Source organism: Ranitomeya imitator, chromosome 1 (genome assembly GCF_032444005.1).
Source record: "Ranitomeya imitator isolate aRanImi1 chromosome 1, aRanImi1.pri, whole genome shotgun sequence".
NCBI classification, from domain to species: domain Eukaryota; kingdom Metazoa; phylum Chordata; class Amphibia; order Anura; family Dendrobatidae; genus Ranitomeya; species Ranitomeya imitator.
Window position 1 is genome coordinate 806,977,695 of NC_091282.1, and position 14,528 is coordinate 806,992,222.

The 14,528-nt window shown below is 44.1% G+C and overlaps 1 protein-coding gene across 2 annotated transcripts in view; it reads right to left on the bottom strand.

Annotated features, from left to right (window-relative positions):
- Positions 1-14,528, bottom strand: part of PIGG (phosphatidylinositol glycan anchor biosynthesis class G (EMM blood group)) — a 196,241-nt gene that overhangs the window by 100,488 nt on the left and 81,225 nt on the right. For both annotated transcript variants that reach the window (XM_069739010.1, XM_069739001.1), the window contains exon 10: positions 3,416-3,607. In XM_069739010.1, the coding sequence (XP_069595111.1) occupies positions 3,416-3,607 (192 nt within the window). The remainder of the gene's footprint in view (positions 1-3,415; positions 3,608-14,528) is intronic.

The following is a 14,528-nucleotide window of genomic DNA, read 5'->3' on the forward strand; positions in this document are numbered from 1 at the left end:
CATAGAGGTCTCAAGGACTTCTATGGTTACAATACTGAAGCATCGCCGACCTCCGATCATGTGACGGGGGTCGGCGATGCCGTCATTTCCAGCCGCCCGGCCAGATGCGGTAGTTAGATGCCGCTGTCTGCGTTTGACAGCGGCATTTAACTAGTTAATAGGTGCGGGCAGATCTCGATTCTGCCCGCACCTATTGCGGGCACATGTCAGCTGTTCAAAACAGCTGACATGTCCCGACTTTGATGCGGGCTCACCGCCGGAGCCCGCATCAAAGAGGGGCTTCTGACCTCGGACGTACTATCCCGTCCGAGATCAGAAAGGGGCTAAGTGCCGCCCAGTGGTCAATGATCATAGCAAGTGAGCACTTCTGCTACATACAGGTGTTCATCGATTGTATAAAGTAGAGCTGATCGGATTATGGCAGCTTCGAGTCTCCCATTGAGATTATTGAAGAATGTCAAAAGTAAAACGGAAAGAAAAAAATGTTTTTAACCCCTTTACCCCCCAAGAGTGGTTTGCACGTTAATGACTGGGCCAATTTTTTCAATTCTGACCACTGTCCATTTAATGAGGTTATAACTCTGGAATGCTTCAACGGATCCCAATGATTCTGACAGTGTTTTCTCGTGACATATTGTACTTCATGGAAGTGGTAAAATTCCTATGATATTACCTGCGTTTATTTGTAAAAAAAAAAAAAAAAAGGAAGTTTGGCGAAAATTTTGAAAATTTCGCAATTTTCCAACTTTGAATTTTTATGCAATTAAATCACAGAGATATGTCACACCAAAAACTTAATAAGTAACATTTCCCACATGTCTACTTTACATCAGCACAATTTTGGAACCAAAATTTTTTTTTTGTTAGGGATTTATAAGGGTTAAAAGTTCACCAGCAATTTCTCATTTTTACACCATTTTTTTTTAAGGGACCACATCTCATTTGAAGTCATTTTGAGGGGTCTATATTTTAGAAAATAATCAAGTGTGACACCACTCTAAAAACTGCACCCCTCAAGGTGCTCAAAACCGCATTCAAGAAGTTTATTAACCCTTCAGGTGTTTCACAGGAATTTTTAGAATGTTTAAATAAAAATGAACATTTAACTTTTTTCACAAAAAATTTACTTCAGCTCCAATTTGTTTTATTTTAACAAGGGTAACAGGAGAAAATGGACCCCAAAAGTTGTTGTACAATTTGTCCCGAGTACACCGATACCCCATAAGTGGGGGTAAACCACTGTTTGGGCGCATGGCTGAGCTCGGAAGCGAAGGAGCGCCATTTGACTTTTCAATGCAAAATTGACTGGAATTGAGATGGGACGCCATGTTGCGTTTTGAGAGCTACTAATGTGCCTAAACATTGAAACCCCCCACAAGTGACACCATTTTTCAAAGTAGACCCCCTAAGGAACTTATCTAGATGTGTGGTGAGCACTTTGACCCATTAAGTGATTCACACAAGTTTATAACGCAGAGCCGTGAAAATAAAAAATCTTTTTTTTTTCCACAAAAAATATTTTTTAGCCCCCAGTTTTGTATTTTTCCATGGGTAACAGTTGAAATTGGACCCCAAAAGTTGTTGTCCAATTTGTCCTGAGTACGCTGATACCCCATATGTGGGGGGGAACCACCGATTGGGCGCATAGGAGGGCTCGGAAGGGAAGGAGCGCCATTTGGAATGCAGACTTAGATGGAATGATCTGCAGGCATCACATTGCGTTTGCAGAGCCCCTGATGTACCTAAACAGTAGAAACCCCCCACAAGTGACCCCATATTGGAAACTAGACCCCCCAAGGAACTTATCTAGAAGTGTTGTGAGAACTTTGAACCCCCAAATGTTTCACTAGTTTATAACGCAAAGCCGTGAAAATAAAAAAAAATTTTCCCGCAAAAATGTTTTTTTTTTAGCCCCCCATTTTTTTTTCCTCAAGGGTAACAAGAAAAAATGGACCCCAAAAGTTGTTGTCCAATGTGTCCTGAGTACGCTAATACCCCATATGTTGGGGTAAACCCCTGTTTGGGTGCACGGGAGAGCTCGGAAGGGAAGGAGCACTGTTTTACTTTTTCAACGCAGAATTGGCTGGAAATGAGATCGGACGCCATGTCGCGTTTGGAGAGCCCCTGATGTGCCTAAACAGTGGAAACCCCCTAATTATAACTGAAACTCTAATCCAAACACACCCCTAACCCTAATCCCAACGGTAACCCTAACACACCCCTAACCCAAACCCTAACCATAACTTTAGCCCCAACATTAAACCAAACTTTAGCCCCAATGCTAACCCCTAACTTTAGCCCGAACCCTAACTGTAGCCCTAACCCTATCCCTATCCCTGATGAGAAAATGGAAATAAATACATTTTTTAATTTTTTTTTTATTTTTCCCTGAGGGGGTGATGAAGGGGGGTTTGATCTACTTTTCTAGCAGGTTTTCTAGCGGATTTTTATGATTGGCAGCCGTCACACACTAAAGGTACCGTCACATTAAGCGACGCTGCAGCGATATAGACAACGATGTCGATCGCTGCAGCGTCGCTGTTTCGTCATTGTGTGGTTGCTGGAGAGCTGTCACACAGACAGCTCTCCAGCGACCAACGATGCCGAAGTCCCCTGGTAACCAGGGTAAACATCGGGTTACTAAGCGCAGGGCCGCGCTTAGTAACCCGATGTTTACCCTGGTTACCATTGTAAAAGTTAAAAAAAAACAAACAGTACATACTTACATTCCGGTGTCTGTCCCCCGGCCTCAGCTTCCCTGCACTGTGTCAGCGCCGGCCAGCCGTAAAGCAGAGCACAGCGGTGACGTCACCGCTGCCACACTGCTGACACACCCTGCCTACGGATGACATACGGATCACTATTTTGGGGACCTTTCTGTGTATTACGGCTGTAAATAACGGACCGTATTTTCATACGCTGAGTGTGATGCCGGCCTAAGCCATAAACATCAACATTAACAGAAATAAACACTTAAAATAGATCACTATTTGTAATGGCTCTATATAATATTCAAATTTCAATTTTTGTATTGAAGAACTGAAATATACTCTTTTATGATATTCTAATTTTGTGAGAAGCACCTGTATATGTTCTCCTCATGAGCATCTATGCCTCCCATTATTTTATTTGCCTTGCCTTAAGTTGCAGGACACTGGTCACTAAAGTGCAGTTTGTCATCCACCCACACACCCAAGTCTTTATCAGTGACAGTGTTTTACAATTTAGTACACAATTATACATTTTATTTCCATTTTATTACTGAATATAATTCTTTTTATTCTGTATAACACCTTGTCATGTGACATGTATACGTAACAGTGGCTATAGAGATATCATGCTACAAAGAAAGAATAATTAAAAAAAACAAGAGCGTATGGTTTTAAAGTAAAAAATATACGCACCATATACTTACTTTGTGATGTCTTTAGAATTTTGTTGCCAAGGATACAAAACATGGCCTATGGCGGCTCTGTAACAATAAATCCCCAGTAATCCAAATACCAGTGCTACTTTAGAAACTAATGAGCATTTTCCTTGAATCAAAATGAAGATCATCACTAAGCAGATTCCCACCAAAAATGACAGTTCAGCCTTGTGTTCAGAGCTGCAAATACAGAGAAAAAAAGGAATCAGAAAAGAAACTGGCATGTCAACTAGAACCATCTAGGATTGGCACAGGGGACCGCAATGATCATTCAGACCTTTAACTCCTTCCCATCGCAGCCAATTTTCACTTCTGTGCATACATTTTATCTTCATCGTTTTCCAAAAGCACAAAGTTTTTAATTTTTCCATTGACAGATGTATGTGGGCTTGTTTTTTCGTGGAAGGACTTGTAGTTTTGTTTGACACCTTTCATTTTACCAAACAAAGTACGCAAAAATATAAAAAAAAATCCAAGTGCAGCAAAATGTAAAACAGAAGCAATATAGAGAGGAAGGGGGGTGGGCTTGGTTTCTATAGTGTTCATGCTATCAGGCAGCCATTTTTACCACACCAGATTTTCCAGGTCAGTACAGTTCCCATAAGATAACCAACTTGTATAGTTTGTTTCTGTTTTAATTGCAAAGAAAATATAATTCTTATTTTCCATCAATTGACCCGATTCCTGTTTTCAGTGTGAAGGCTGTAATTTTTATTGATACAATCATGAAATGCATTACATGTAATAGAATATTATATATACACTAGATGATGGCCCGATTCTAACGCATCGGGTATTATAGAATATGCATGTCCACGTAGTATATTGCACAGCCACGTAGTATATTGCCCAACGACGTAGTATATCGCACAGCGACGTAGTATACAGCACAGACACGTAGTATATTGGCCAGTCACGTAGTATATTGGCCAGTCACGTAGTATATTGCCCAGTCACGTAGTATATTGCCCAGTTACGTAGTATATTGCCCAGCTACGTAGTATACAGCAGAGCCACGTAGTATATTGCACAGTGACGTAGTATACAGCACAGAGCCACGTAGTATATTGCACAGCCCACGTAGTATATTGCCCAGCCCACGTAGTATATCGCCCAACGACGTAGTGTATCGCACAGCGACGTAGTATACAGCACAGACACGTAGTATATTGGCCAGTCACGTAGTATATTGCCCAGTTACGTAGTATATTGCCCAGCTACGTAGTATACAGCACAGAGCCACGTAGTATATTGCAGTGACGTAGTATACAGCACAGAGCCACGTAGTATATTGCACAGCCCACGTAGTATATTGCCCAGCCCACGTAGTATATCGCCCAACGACGTAGTGTATCGCACAGCGACGTAGTATACAGCACAGACACGTAGTATATTGGCCAGTCACGTAGTATATTGCCCAGTTACGTAGTATATTGCCCAGCTACGTAGTATACAGCACAGAGCCACGTAGTATATTGCACAGTGACGTAGTATACAGCACAGAGCCACGTAGTATATTGCCCAGCCCACGTAGTATATTGCCCAACGACGTAGTATATTGCACAGACACGTAGTATATTGGCCAGTCACGTAGTATATTGCCCAGCTACATAGTATACAGCACAGAGCCACGTAGTATATTGCCCAGTGATGTAGTATACAGCACAGAGCCACATAGTATATTGCCCAGTTACGTAGTATACAGCACAGAGCCACGTTTTATATTGCCCAGCCACGTAGTATATTGCCCAGTCACGTAGTATATTGCCCAGTCACGTAGTATATTGCCCAGTCACGTAGTATATTGCCCAACGACGTAGTATATTGCACAGAGACGTAGTATATTGGCCAGTCACGTAGTATATTGCCCAACGACGTAGTATACAGCACAGACACGTAGTATATTGGCCAGTCACGTAGTATATTGCCCAGTCACGTAGTATATTGCCCAGTCACGTAGTATATTGCCCAGCTACGTAGTATACAGCACAGAGCCACGTAGTATATTGCTCAGCCACGTAGTATATTGCCCAGCCACATGGTATATTGCCCAGTCACGTAGTATATTGCCCAACGACGTAGTATATTGCACAACGACGTAGTATATTGCACAACGACGTAGTATATTGCACAGTGACGTAGTATACAGCACAGACACGTAGTATATTGGCCAGTCACGTAGTATATTGCCCAGTCACGTAGTATATTGCCCAGCTACGTAGTATATCGCACAGACACGTAGTATATTGGCCAGTCACGTAGTATATTGCCCAGCTACGTAGTATACAGCACAGAGCCACGTAGTATATTGCCCAGCCACGTGGTATATTGCCCAGTCACGTAGTATATTGCCCAACAACGTAGTATATTGCACAACGACGTAGTATATTGCACAGCGACGTAGTATACAGCACAGACATGTAGTATATTGGCCAGTCACGTAGTATATTGCCCAGTCACGTAGTATATTGCCCAGCTACGTAGCATACAGCACAGAGCCACGTAGTATATTGCCTAGCTACGTAGTATATTGCCCAGTCACGTAGTATATTGCCCAACGACGTAGTATATTGCACAGCCACATAGTATATTGCCCAGCCATGTAGTATACAGCACAGAGCCACGTAGTATATTGCCCAGTCACATAGTATATAGCACAGCCCATGCAGTATTTAACAGTGGCCACGTAATATATAGCACAGACCACGGAGTATATCACACAGCCCACATAGTATATAACACTGCCTATGTAGTATACAGCACAGAGCCACGCAGTATGTAACACAGCCCACATAGTATACAGCAGTGTGGGCACCATATTCCTGTTAAAAAAAAAAAAAAAGTAAAATAAAAAAAAAAGTTATATACTCACCTCGTGGGGTCCTGCGGTGCTCCGGCGATAGGCGCGCGGCTGCTGCCATCTTCCGTTCCCAGGATGCATTGTGAAATTACCCAGATGACTAAGCGGTCTCGCGAGACCGCTAAGTCTTCTGGGTAATTTCGCAATGCATCGCCGGGAACGGAAGATGGCGGCCGGCTCTGCGGACAACGTAGGGTGAGTATAGCAGGTTTTTTGTTTTTTTTAATTATTTTTAACAATACATTTTTTACTATTGATGCCGCATAGGCAGCATCAATAGTAAAAAGTTGGGGACACACAGGGTTAATAGCGGCGGTAACGGAGTGCGTTACCCGCGGCATAACGCGGTCCGTTACCGCCGGCATTAACCCTGTGTTAGCGCTTAGCGGTGACCGGAGGGGAGTACGCGGGCGCCGGGCAGTGACTGCGGGGAGTAAGGAGCGGCCATTTTCTTCCGGACTGTGCCCGTCGCTGATTGGTCGTGGCTGTTTTGCGGCGACCAATCAGCGACTTGGATTTCCATGACAGACAGAGGACGCGACCAATGAATAGCCGTGACAGACAGAAGGACAGACGAAAGTGACCCTTAGACAATTATATAGTAAATACTGTATATACACACACACATACACATATATACATACATATACACTGCTCAAAAAAATAAGGGGAACACTAAAATCCCACATCCTAGATATCACTGATTGAAATATTCCAGTTGTAAATCTTTATTCATTACATAGTGGAATGTGTTGGGAACAATAAAACCTAAAAATGATCAACGTAATTAACAACTAATATCCCACGGGGTAAACCTACAAGAAAGACAGGAGTCTATACTCTCAATAGTGTGGATACAGTAAATAAATCGAGCTCAGGTATCAGTAATATCATATCAAAAAAAGTTTAATTGGTACAAAAAGGCTCAATAACAATAAATAATGGCCAAAAGCCAATGTTACAACATGACGAGAATGAAAGGGACAAAAACACAGTTAAAAACCATGTGTGATCAGCCACTCAACATGTCTCCCTATTAGAAAAAGCCTGGAGCTAAATGTGGTTCAATAAGTAAAAGAGCATCCCAATAATTGTATATCCCATCTGGTACTAGGGAGCCCATACCAGCACACTGCTGGTTCTAATAGGCACAAGAAGTGTATAAGCCCGCCAGCTAGTTAAGAACGTAACACAATCTTACCCATGTGGGAGAGAGACCGCGGATGGCTGAAGACACCGAGAGACCCCGACGCGCGTTTCGCGTAGTTGGCTTCCTCGGGGGGCCGTATGTCAAACCCTTCAGTGCCCCGTATATATATAGAGATCATTGGTGCTGAAAAAATGCGCGCCCGGTGTGGCGCATGCGCCGTGTGCACCCCCCAGCGTCCACCGTCACTTCCGGCAGTCCAGGCCGGGAGCGGGTAAAGGAAAACATTTTCCTGTGACGTCAGAAACCCGCGCCCGGCCTTAATGGACGCCTTCAGCGACGCGAGCACGCACGGGGTCACACTGCGCAAGCGCGCGGCGCAGCAGTCATCTTGAATGCTGGATGAACTATGGGCAGCACCACGGAGCACTACGGTTTCATAGAAAAGTGCGGTATGTGGCCAAAAGTAATTATGAACATAAACAATAACATAATACACGAACAGACACATAAGGGCAAAGGAAGAGACAAAAAACAACAACAGGGCATTGATACAAAGGAGCTACAGTTAGGAGGTAATCATATAATAAGGGGTATCTTCTTAATATTGTCTGTTCATATCATCTGTTCCAAACATATAGTGATCCCCAAATACGATTCCTTCCATGTGCTCCATAGGATATGTTGTTTCCATGGTGAAATAAATAAGTGCCCTTCCATGATGGTTCACGTGGGACATGATAAGAATCGCATGGGAAAAATTCTTCCAACCAGTATGTGACTGTACAAAATAATAAAAGAGAGAAGAGAAAGAACAAAAGCAATGAATAAAAGCACATACAACACATATGCGAGAGAGACTGATAGTGGGATGTGAGTGAAAAATCACTCAATATACAACCAGGGTCGAAGACAATTATAAAATAAGATGGAGCTATTGACTCAACAGGGGGAAGGCTAGAGGAATGGGGCAAAGGACAATTTCTCATTTAGCCCATGCGGGGACATCGTGCCGAGAGTCACGATCCACCGACACTCCATCTGCGCCAAAACACGTCTCTGATCACCCCCCCTGATGCCACAGCGGGCCCTATCAATTCCACGTACTTTAAAAGATGAGGGGTCAGAATCATGGCGCAGTTTGAAGTGTCGGGGGATCGTTTTGAGCTCATCAATCTCCTCAACCTGTTTAGCAGCAACGATGTCCCGCACGTGCTCACGTGTCCTAATCCTGAGCTCGCGGGATGTAAGGCCCACATATCCCAAATTACAGGAGCACCGTGCATAATAAACCACATAAGTGGTATTACAAGTGATGTAATGAGTAATACGGTACTCCTTATCACCATTCACCGATGAAAAAGACGTTGCTCTCTCGAAGTTACGACACGCTGCACAAGAGCCGCAAGGAAAAAAACCCCATTTCTGTTTACCTGTCCCAAAGGGAGTGGGAATTTTTGCCACATAGTGGCTTCTTGTTAAGATGTCTTTTAGGTTCTTGCCCCGTCTTGCTGTCAAAAGGGGGTTGTCGGGAATAAGGTGTCCTAAGGTGGATTCAGTCTTAAGGATAGGCCAATGTTTAGACAAAATATTACGAATCGAACCCCATTGATCGTTAAATGTGGTGATGAAACGAAGAGGCTGCTCTCTCTTGGCATCCTTTTTAATAGTACAAAGAAGTTGTTCTCTTGGTACCCGCTTGGCACGCTGGTAGCCTTGTTTGATGTTTCTATTACTGTACCCCCTCTCCCGGAATCTGCTGGATAAATCCCGAGCCTGGGCCTCGAACATTCCATCCAATGAACATATCCTTTTCATACGCAAAAACTGTCCAATTGGGACAGCCCGTATAGTTGAAGAAATATGTGCACTTGAGGCATGCAGTAATGCATTGACTGATGTCTCCTTGCGAAAGACATCAGTCTGCAGCATTCCAAGGTCATCAACCAGAATTTTGATGTCCAAAAAGTCAATCATTCTGGACGCAATTTTATACGTTAATCTGATGTTATATTGATTCTGGTTAAGTTCATGGATGAAATGCCGAAGCCCCGACTCGTCACCCTGCCAAATTGTAAGGACATCATCAATGTACCTATACCAGCACTGCGCCTGGGAGGCGGCGCGCGCGCCATCCCCGAAAACCTCCCTCTCCCAAAAACCGAGAAAGAGGTTTGCGTAGGATGGCGCACACGCCGCGCCCATCGCAGTGCCGCGTTGTTGCAAAAAGAAACGGTCCTTAAAGGTGAAAAAATTGTGTTTCAAAATAAAATCCAGCAGTTCCAGGACGAGGGAGCACAGGTCAGGGTCAAGGTTACTCGATTCTAAATAGAATCTAACAGCTCCAATGCCATCAGCGTGTCTGATGCTTGTATACAATGATTCCACATCAATTGTAGCGAGCAGCATATCCGGTTCCATCACCACACCATCCAACCTACCCAGGACGTCCGTCGTGTCCCTAACATAGGAGGGCAGCGTCTCGACTAAGGGGTGCAGATAATATTCAATAAATTTGCAAGCTGGATCACAAAGCCCCCCTATGCCAGAGACAATCGGACGCCCTGGGGGAGTGATGGGGTCCTTATGAACCTTAGGTAAAAGGTATAAAGTTGGTATAACCGGGGTCTTCACACATAGCCCCTCAAAGATTTTCTTAGGAATGATACCCTGTTGGAATGCCCTATCTAATATTTCAAATAAAGATCTGGAGAATGCCGTCACTGGGTTTTTAGGTAGCAGGGTATAACCCTCCTTGTCCCTAAGTTGACGGAAGGCTTCCCTCTCGTACATTTCCGCTGGCCAGATGACCACATTCCCCCCCTTGTCAGCCGGCTTAATAACAACATCCTGCATAGATTTTAACTCCTTCAAAGCTTGGCGTTGGGATCTTGTTAAATTATCACGACCCCTTTTCTGTGATATCAACTTAAAATCAGCCAAAACTAACTTGTTAAAAATCTCAATTTGTGGGCATATAGAGAAGGGGGGGAATGTGGAAGACCTCGGGACAACGGAAGTAGGAAAGGTACCTTGAGTAGGGGTCCGGCTTTCATTCTCCAGTTCTTCCAAAACAGCCAGAATTTCACGATCTATTGTGGTATCCGGACTATCCGCCTCGGAAGGTCTTGCATGAAGTTTGCGGAGTAAAACCTTCCGTAGGAATAACTGTAAATCCTTCATAGCTACAAAGTAATCAAAATTATTATTAGGAACAAATGTCAGACCCAGTCTCAAAACTTCTTCCTGGGACCTAGATAAAACATATTTTGAGAGATTAATTACCTCTAACCTTGTAGTTGTTTTGGATTTTTTCTCCAATGATTGTGGGGGTGTCAATTTCCTTTTATTTTGCATCGGCCCTTTCTTGAAGGGATGTTTACCAATCCCCAAACGCAAATTTTGTTGGACCATGGAATGGCTACCCACAGACACCTCTTCATCCATTGATGAGGCCGAGGAGAAAGAATTGCGATGAGGTCTAACATTAGTAGAGGGTATCACCTGTTTCTTCCTCCATCTATATACCCGGTTGTTCGAGAAATCTGATACATCACGTTGGTATTTTTTTGTTTTTGAGGACAAGATCTCCTTTTCCCATTTAGCAAAATCACCCTCCAACTCCTTATTAAGTTTGGCAATAGCTTCATTAGACATATTGTTCCTCAGATCATTCTCTATTGTGTTGATCTCTAACTCCAGTTCACCCAAAGTGGACTCATTGGATTTAATAAGTAAACCCATGAATCCCCTCGAGCAGTTGGTAGAAAAGTCTTCCCATTCTTTTTTGAAACTTTCATTATCAATAGAGAAAGACGGGAACACTTGGACCCTAAGGCCCCTTGGTATCAGTCCCTTTGAAATATATCGTTCTAAGAACGACTTATTCCACCAGATTCGTGTCTTCTTGTTGTACAGATGCTTAAGCCTAGTTATAGCATCACCAGTCTCCCTCACATGAGAAACCACGGGTGGTTCCTCCCCAAACATCTCATCAAGTTTAACTAGCCACGTTTGCTCACGTGCTTTGTGATCCATGGAGTCAGTCAAAGAAGCTGTGAAAATACACAGAATGATACTGAGATTAACAACCACTGACATATTGGAAAACACTTAAGAAAATACTGATCCTGTGCACCAGGATCTAGAGTGAGAGTGCTGAACGCTACTCCAAAATATAAGATAAACCTACAAGAAAGACAGGAGTCTATACTCTCAATAGTGTGGATACAGTAAATAAATCGAGCTCAGGTATCAGTAATATCATATCAAAAAAAGTTTAATTGGTACAAAAAGGCTCAATAACAATAAATAATGGCCAAAAGCCAATGTTACAACATGACGAGAATGAAAGGGACAAAAACACAGTTAAAAACCATGTGTGATCAGCCACTCAACATGTCTCCCTATTAGAAAAAGCCTGGAGCTAAATGTGGTTCAATAAGTAAAAGAGCATCCCAATAATTGTATATCCCATCTGGTACTAGGGAGCCCATACCAGCACACTGCTGGTTCTAATAGGCACAAGAAGTGTATAAGCCCGCCAGCTAGTTAAGAACGTAACACAATCTTACCCATGTGGGAGAGAGACCGCGGATGGCTGAAGACACCGAGAGACCCCGACGCGCGTTTCGCGTAGTTGGCTTCCTCGGGGGGCCGTATGTCAAACCCTTCAGTGCCCCGTATATATATAGAGATCATTGGTGCTGAAAAAATGCGCGCCCGGTGTGGCGCATGCGCCGTGTGCACCCCCCAGCGTCCACCGTCACTTCCGGCAGTCCAGGCCGGGAGCGGGTAAAGGAAAACATTTTCCTGTGACGTCAGAAACCCGCGCCCGGCCTTAATGGACGCCTTCAGCGACGCGAGCACGCACGGGGTCACACTGCGCAAGCGCGCGGCGCAGCAGTCATCTTGAATGCTGGATGAACTATGGGCAGCACCACGGAGCACTACGGTTTCATAGAAAAGTGCGGTATGTGGCCAAAAGTAATTATGAACATAAACAATAACATAATACACGAACAGACACATAAGGGCAAAGGAAGAGACAAAAAACAACAACAGGGCATTGATACAAAGGAGCTACAGTTAGGAGGTAATCATATAATAAGGGGTATCTTCTTAATATTGTCTGTTCATATCATCTGTTCCAAACATATAGTGATCCCCAAATACGATTCCTTCCATGTGCTCCATAGGATATGTTGTTTCCATGGTGAAATAAATAAGTGCCCTTCCATGATGGTTCACGTGGGACATGATAAGAATCGCATGGGAAAAATTCTTCCAACCAGTATGTGACTGTACAAAATAATAAAAGAGAGAAGAGAAAGAACAAAAGCAATGAATAAAAGCACATACAACACATATGCGAGAGAGACTGATAGTGGGATGTGAGTGAAAAATCACTCAATATACAACCAGGGTCGAAGACAATTATAAAATAAGATGGAGCTATTGACTCAACAGGGGGAAGGCTAGAGGAATGGGGCAAAGGACAATTTCTCATTTAGCCCATGCGGGGACATCGTGCCGAGAGTCACGATCCACCGACACTCCATCTGCGCCAAAACACGTCTCTGATCACCCCCCCTGATGCCACAGCGGGCCCTATCAATTCCACGTACTTTAAAAGATGAGGGGTCAGAATCATGGCGCAGTTTGAAGTGTCGGGGGATCGTTTTGAGCTCATCAATCTCCTCAACCTGTTTAGCAGCAACGATGTCCCGCACGTGCTCACGTGTCCTAATCCTGAGCTCGCGAGAGCTCGAGAGAGCAACGTCTTTTTCATCGGTGAATGGTGATAAGGAGTACCGTATTACTCATTACATCACTTGTAATACCACTTATGTGGTTTATTATGCACGGTGCTCCTGTAATTTGGGATATGTGGGCCTTACATCCCGCGAGCTCAGGATTAGGACACGTGAGCACGTGCGGGACATCGTTGCTGCTAAACAGGTTGAGGAGATTGATGAGCTCAAAACGATCCCCCGACACTTCAAACTGCGCCATGATTCTGACCCCTCATCTTTTAAAGTACGTGGAATTGATAGGGCCCGCTGTGGCATCAGGGGGGGTGATCAGAGACGTGTTTTGGCGCAGATGGAGTGTCGGTGGATCGTGACTCTCGGCACGATGTCCCCGCATGGGCTAAATGAGAAATTGTCCTTTGCCCCATTCCTCTAGCCTTCCCCCTGTTGAGTCAATAGCTCCATCTTATTTTATAATTGTCTTCGACCCTGGTTGTATATTGAGTGATTTTTCACTCACATCCCACTATCAGTCTCTCTCGCATATGTGTTGTATGTGCTTTTATTCATTGCTTTTGTTCTTTCTCTTCTCTCTTTTATTATTTTGTACAGTCACATACTGGTTGGAAGAATTTTTCCCATGCGATTCTTATCATGTCCCACGTGAACCATCATGGAAGGGCACTTATTTATTTCACCATGGAAACAACATATCCTATGGAGCACATGGAAGGAATCGTATTTGGGGATCACTATATGTTTGGAACAGATGATATGAACAGACAATATTAAGAAGATACCCCTTATTATATGATTACCTCCTAACTGTAGCTCCTTTGTATCAATGCCCTGTTGTTGTTTTTTGTCTCTTCCTTTGCCCTTATGTGTCTGTTCGTGTATTATGTTATTGTTTATGTTCATAATTACTTTTGGCCACATACCGCACTTTTCTATGAAACCGTAGTGCTCCGTGGTGCTGCCCATAGTTCATCCAGCATTCAAGATGACTGCTGCGCCGCGCGCTTGCGCAGTGTGACCCCGTGCGTGCTCGCGTCGCTGAAGGCGTCCATTAAGGCCGGGCGCGGGTTTCTGACGTCACAGGAAAATGTTTTCCTTTACCCGCTCCCGGCCTGGACTGCCGGAAGTGACGGTGGACGCTGGGGGGTGCACACGGCGCATGCGCCACACCGGGCGCGCATTTTTTCAGCACCAATGATCTCTATATATATACGGGGCACTGAAGGGTTTGACATACGGCCCCCCGAGGAAGCCAACTACGCGAAACGCGCGTCGGGGTCTCTCGGTGTCTTCAGCCATCCGCGGTCTCTCTCCCACATGGGT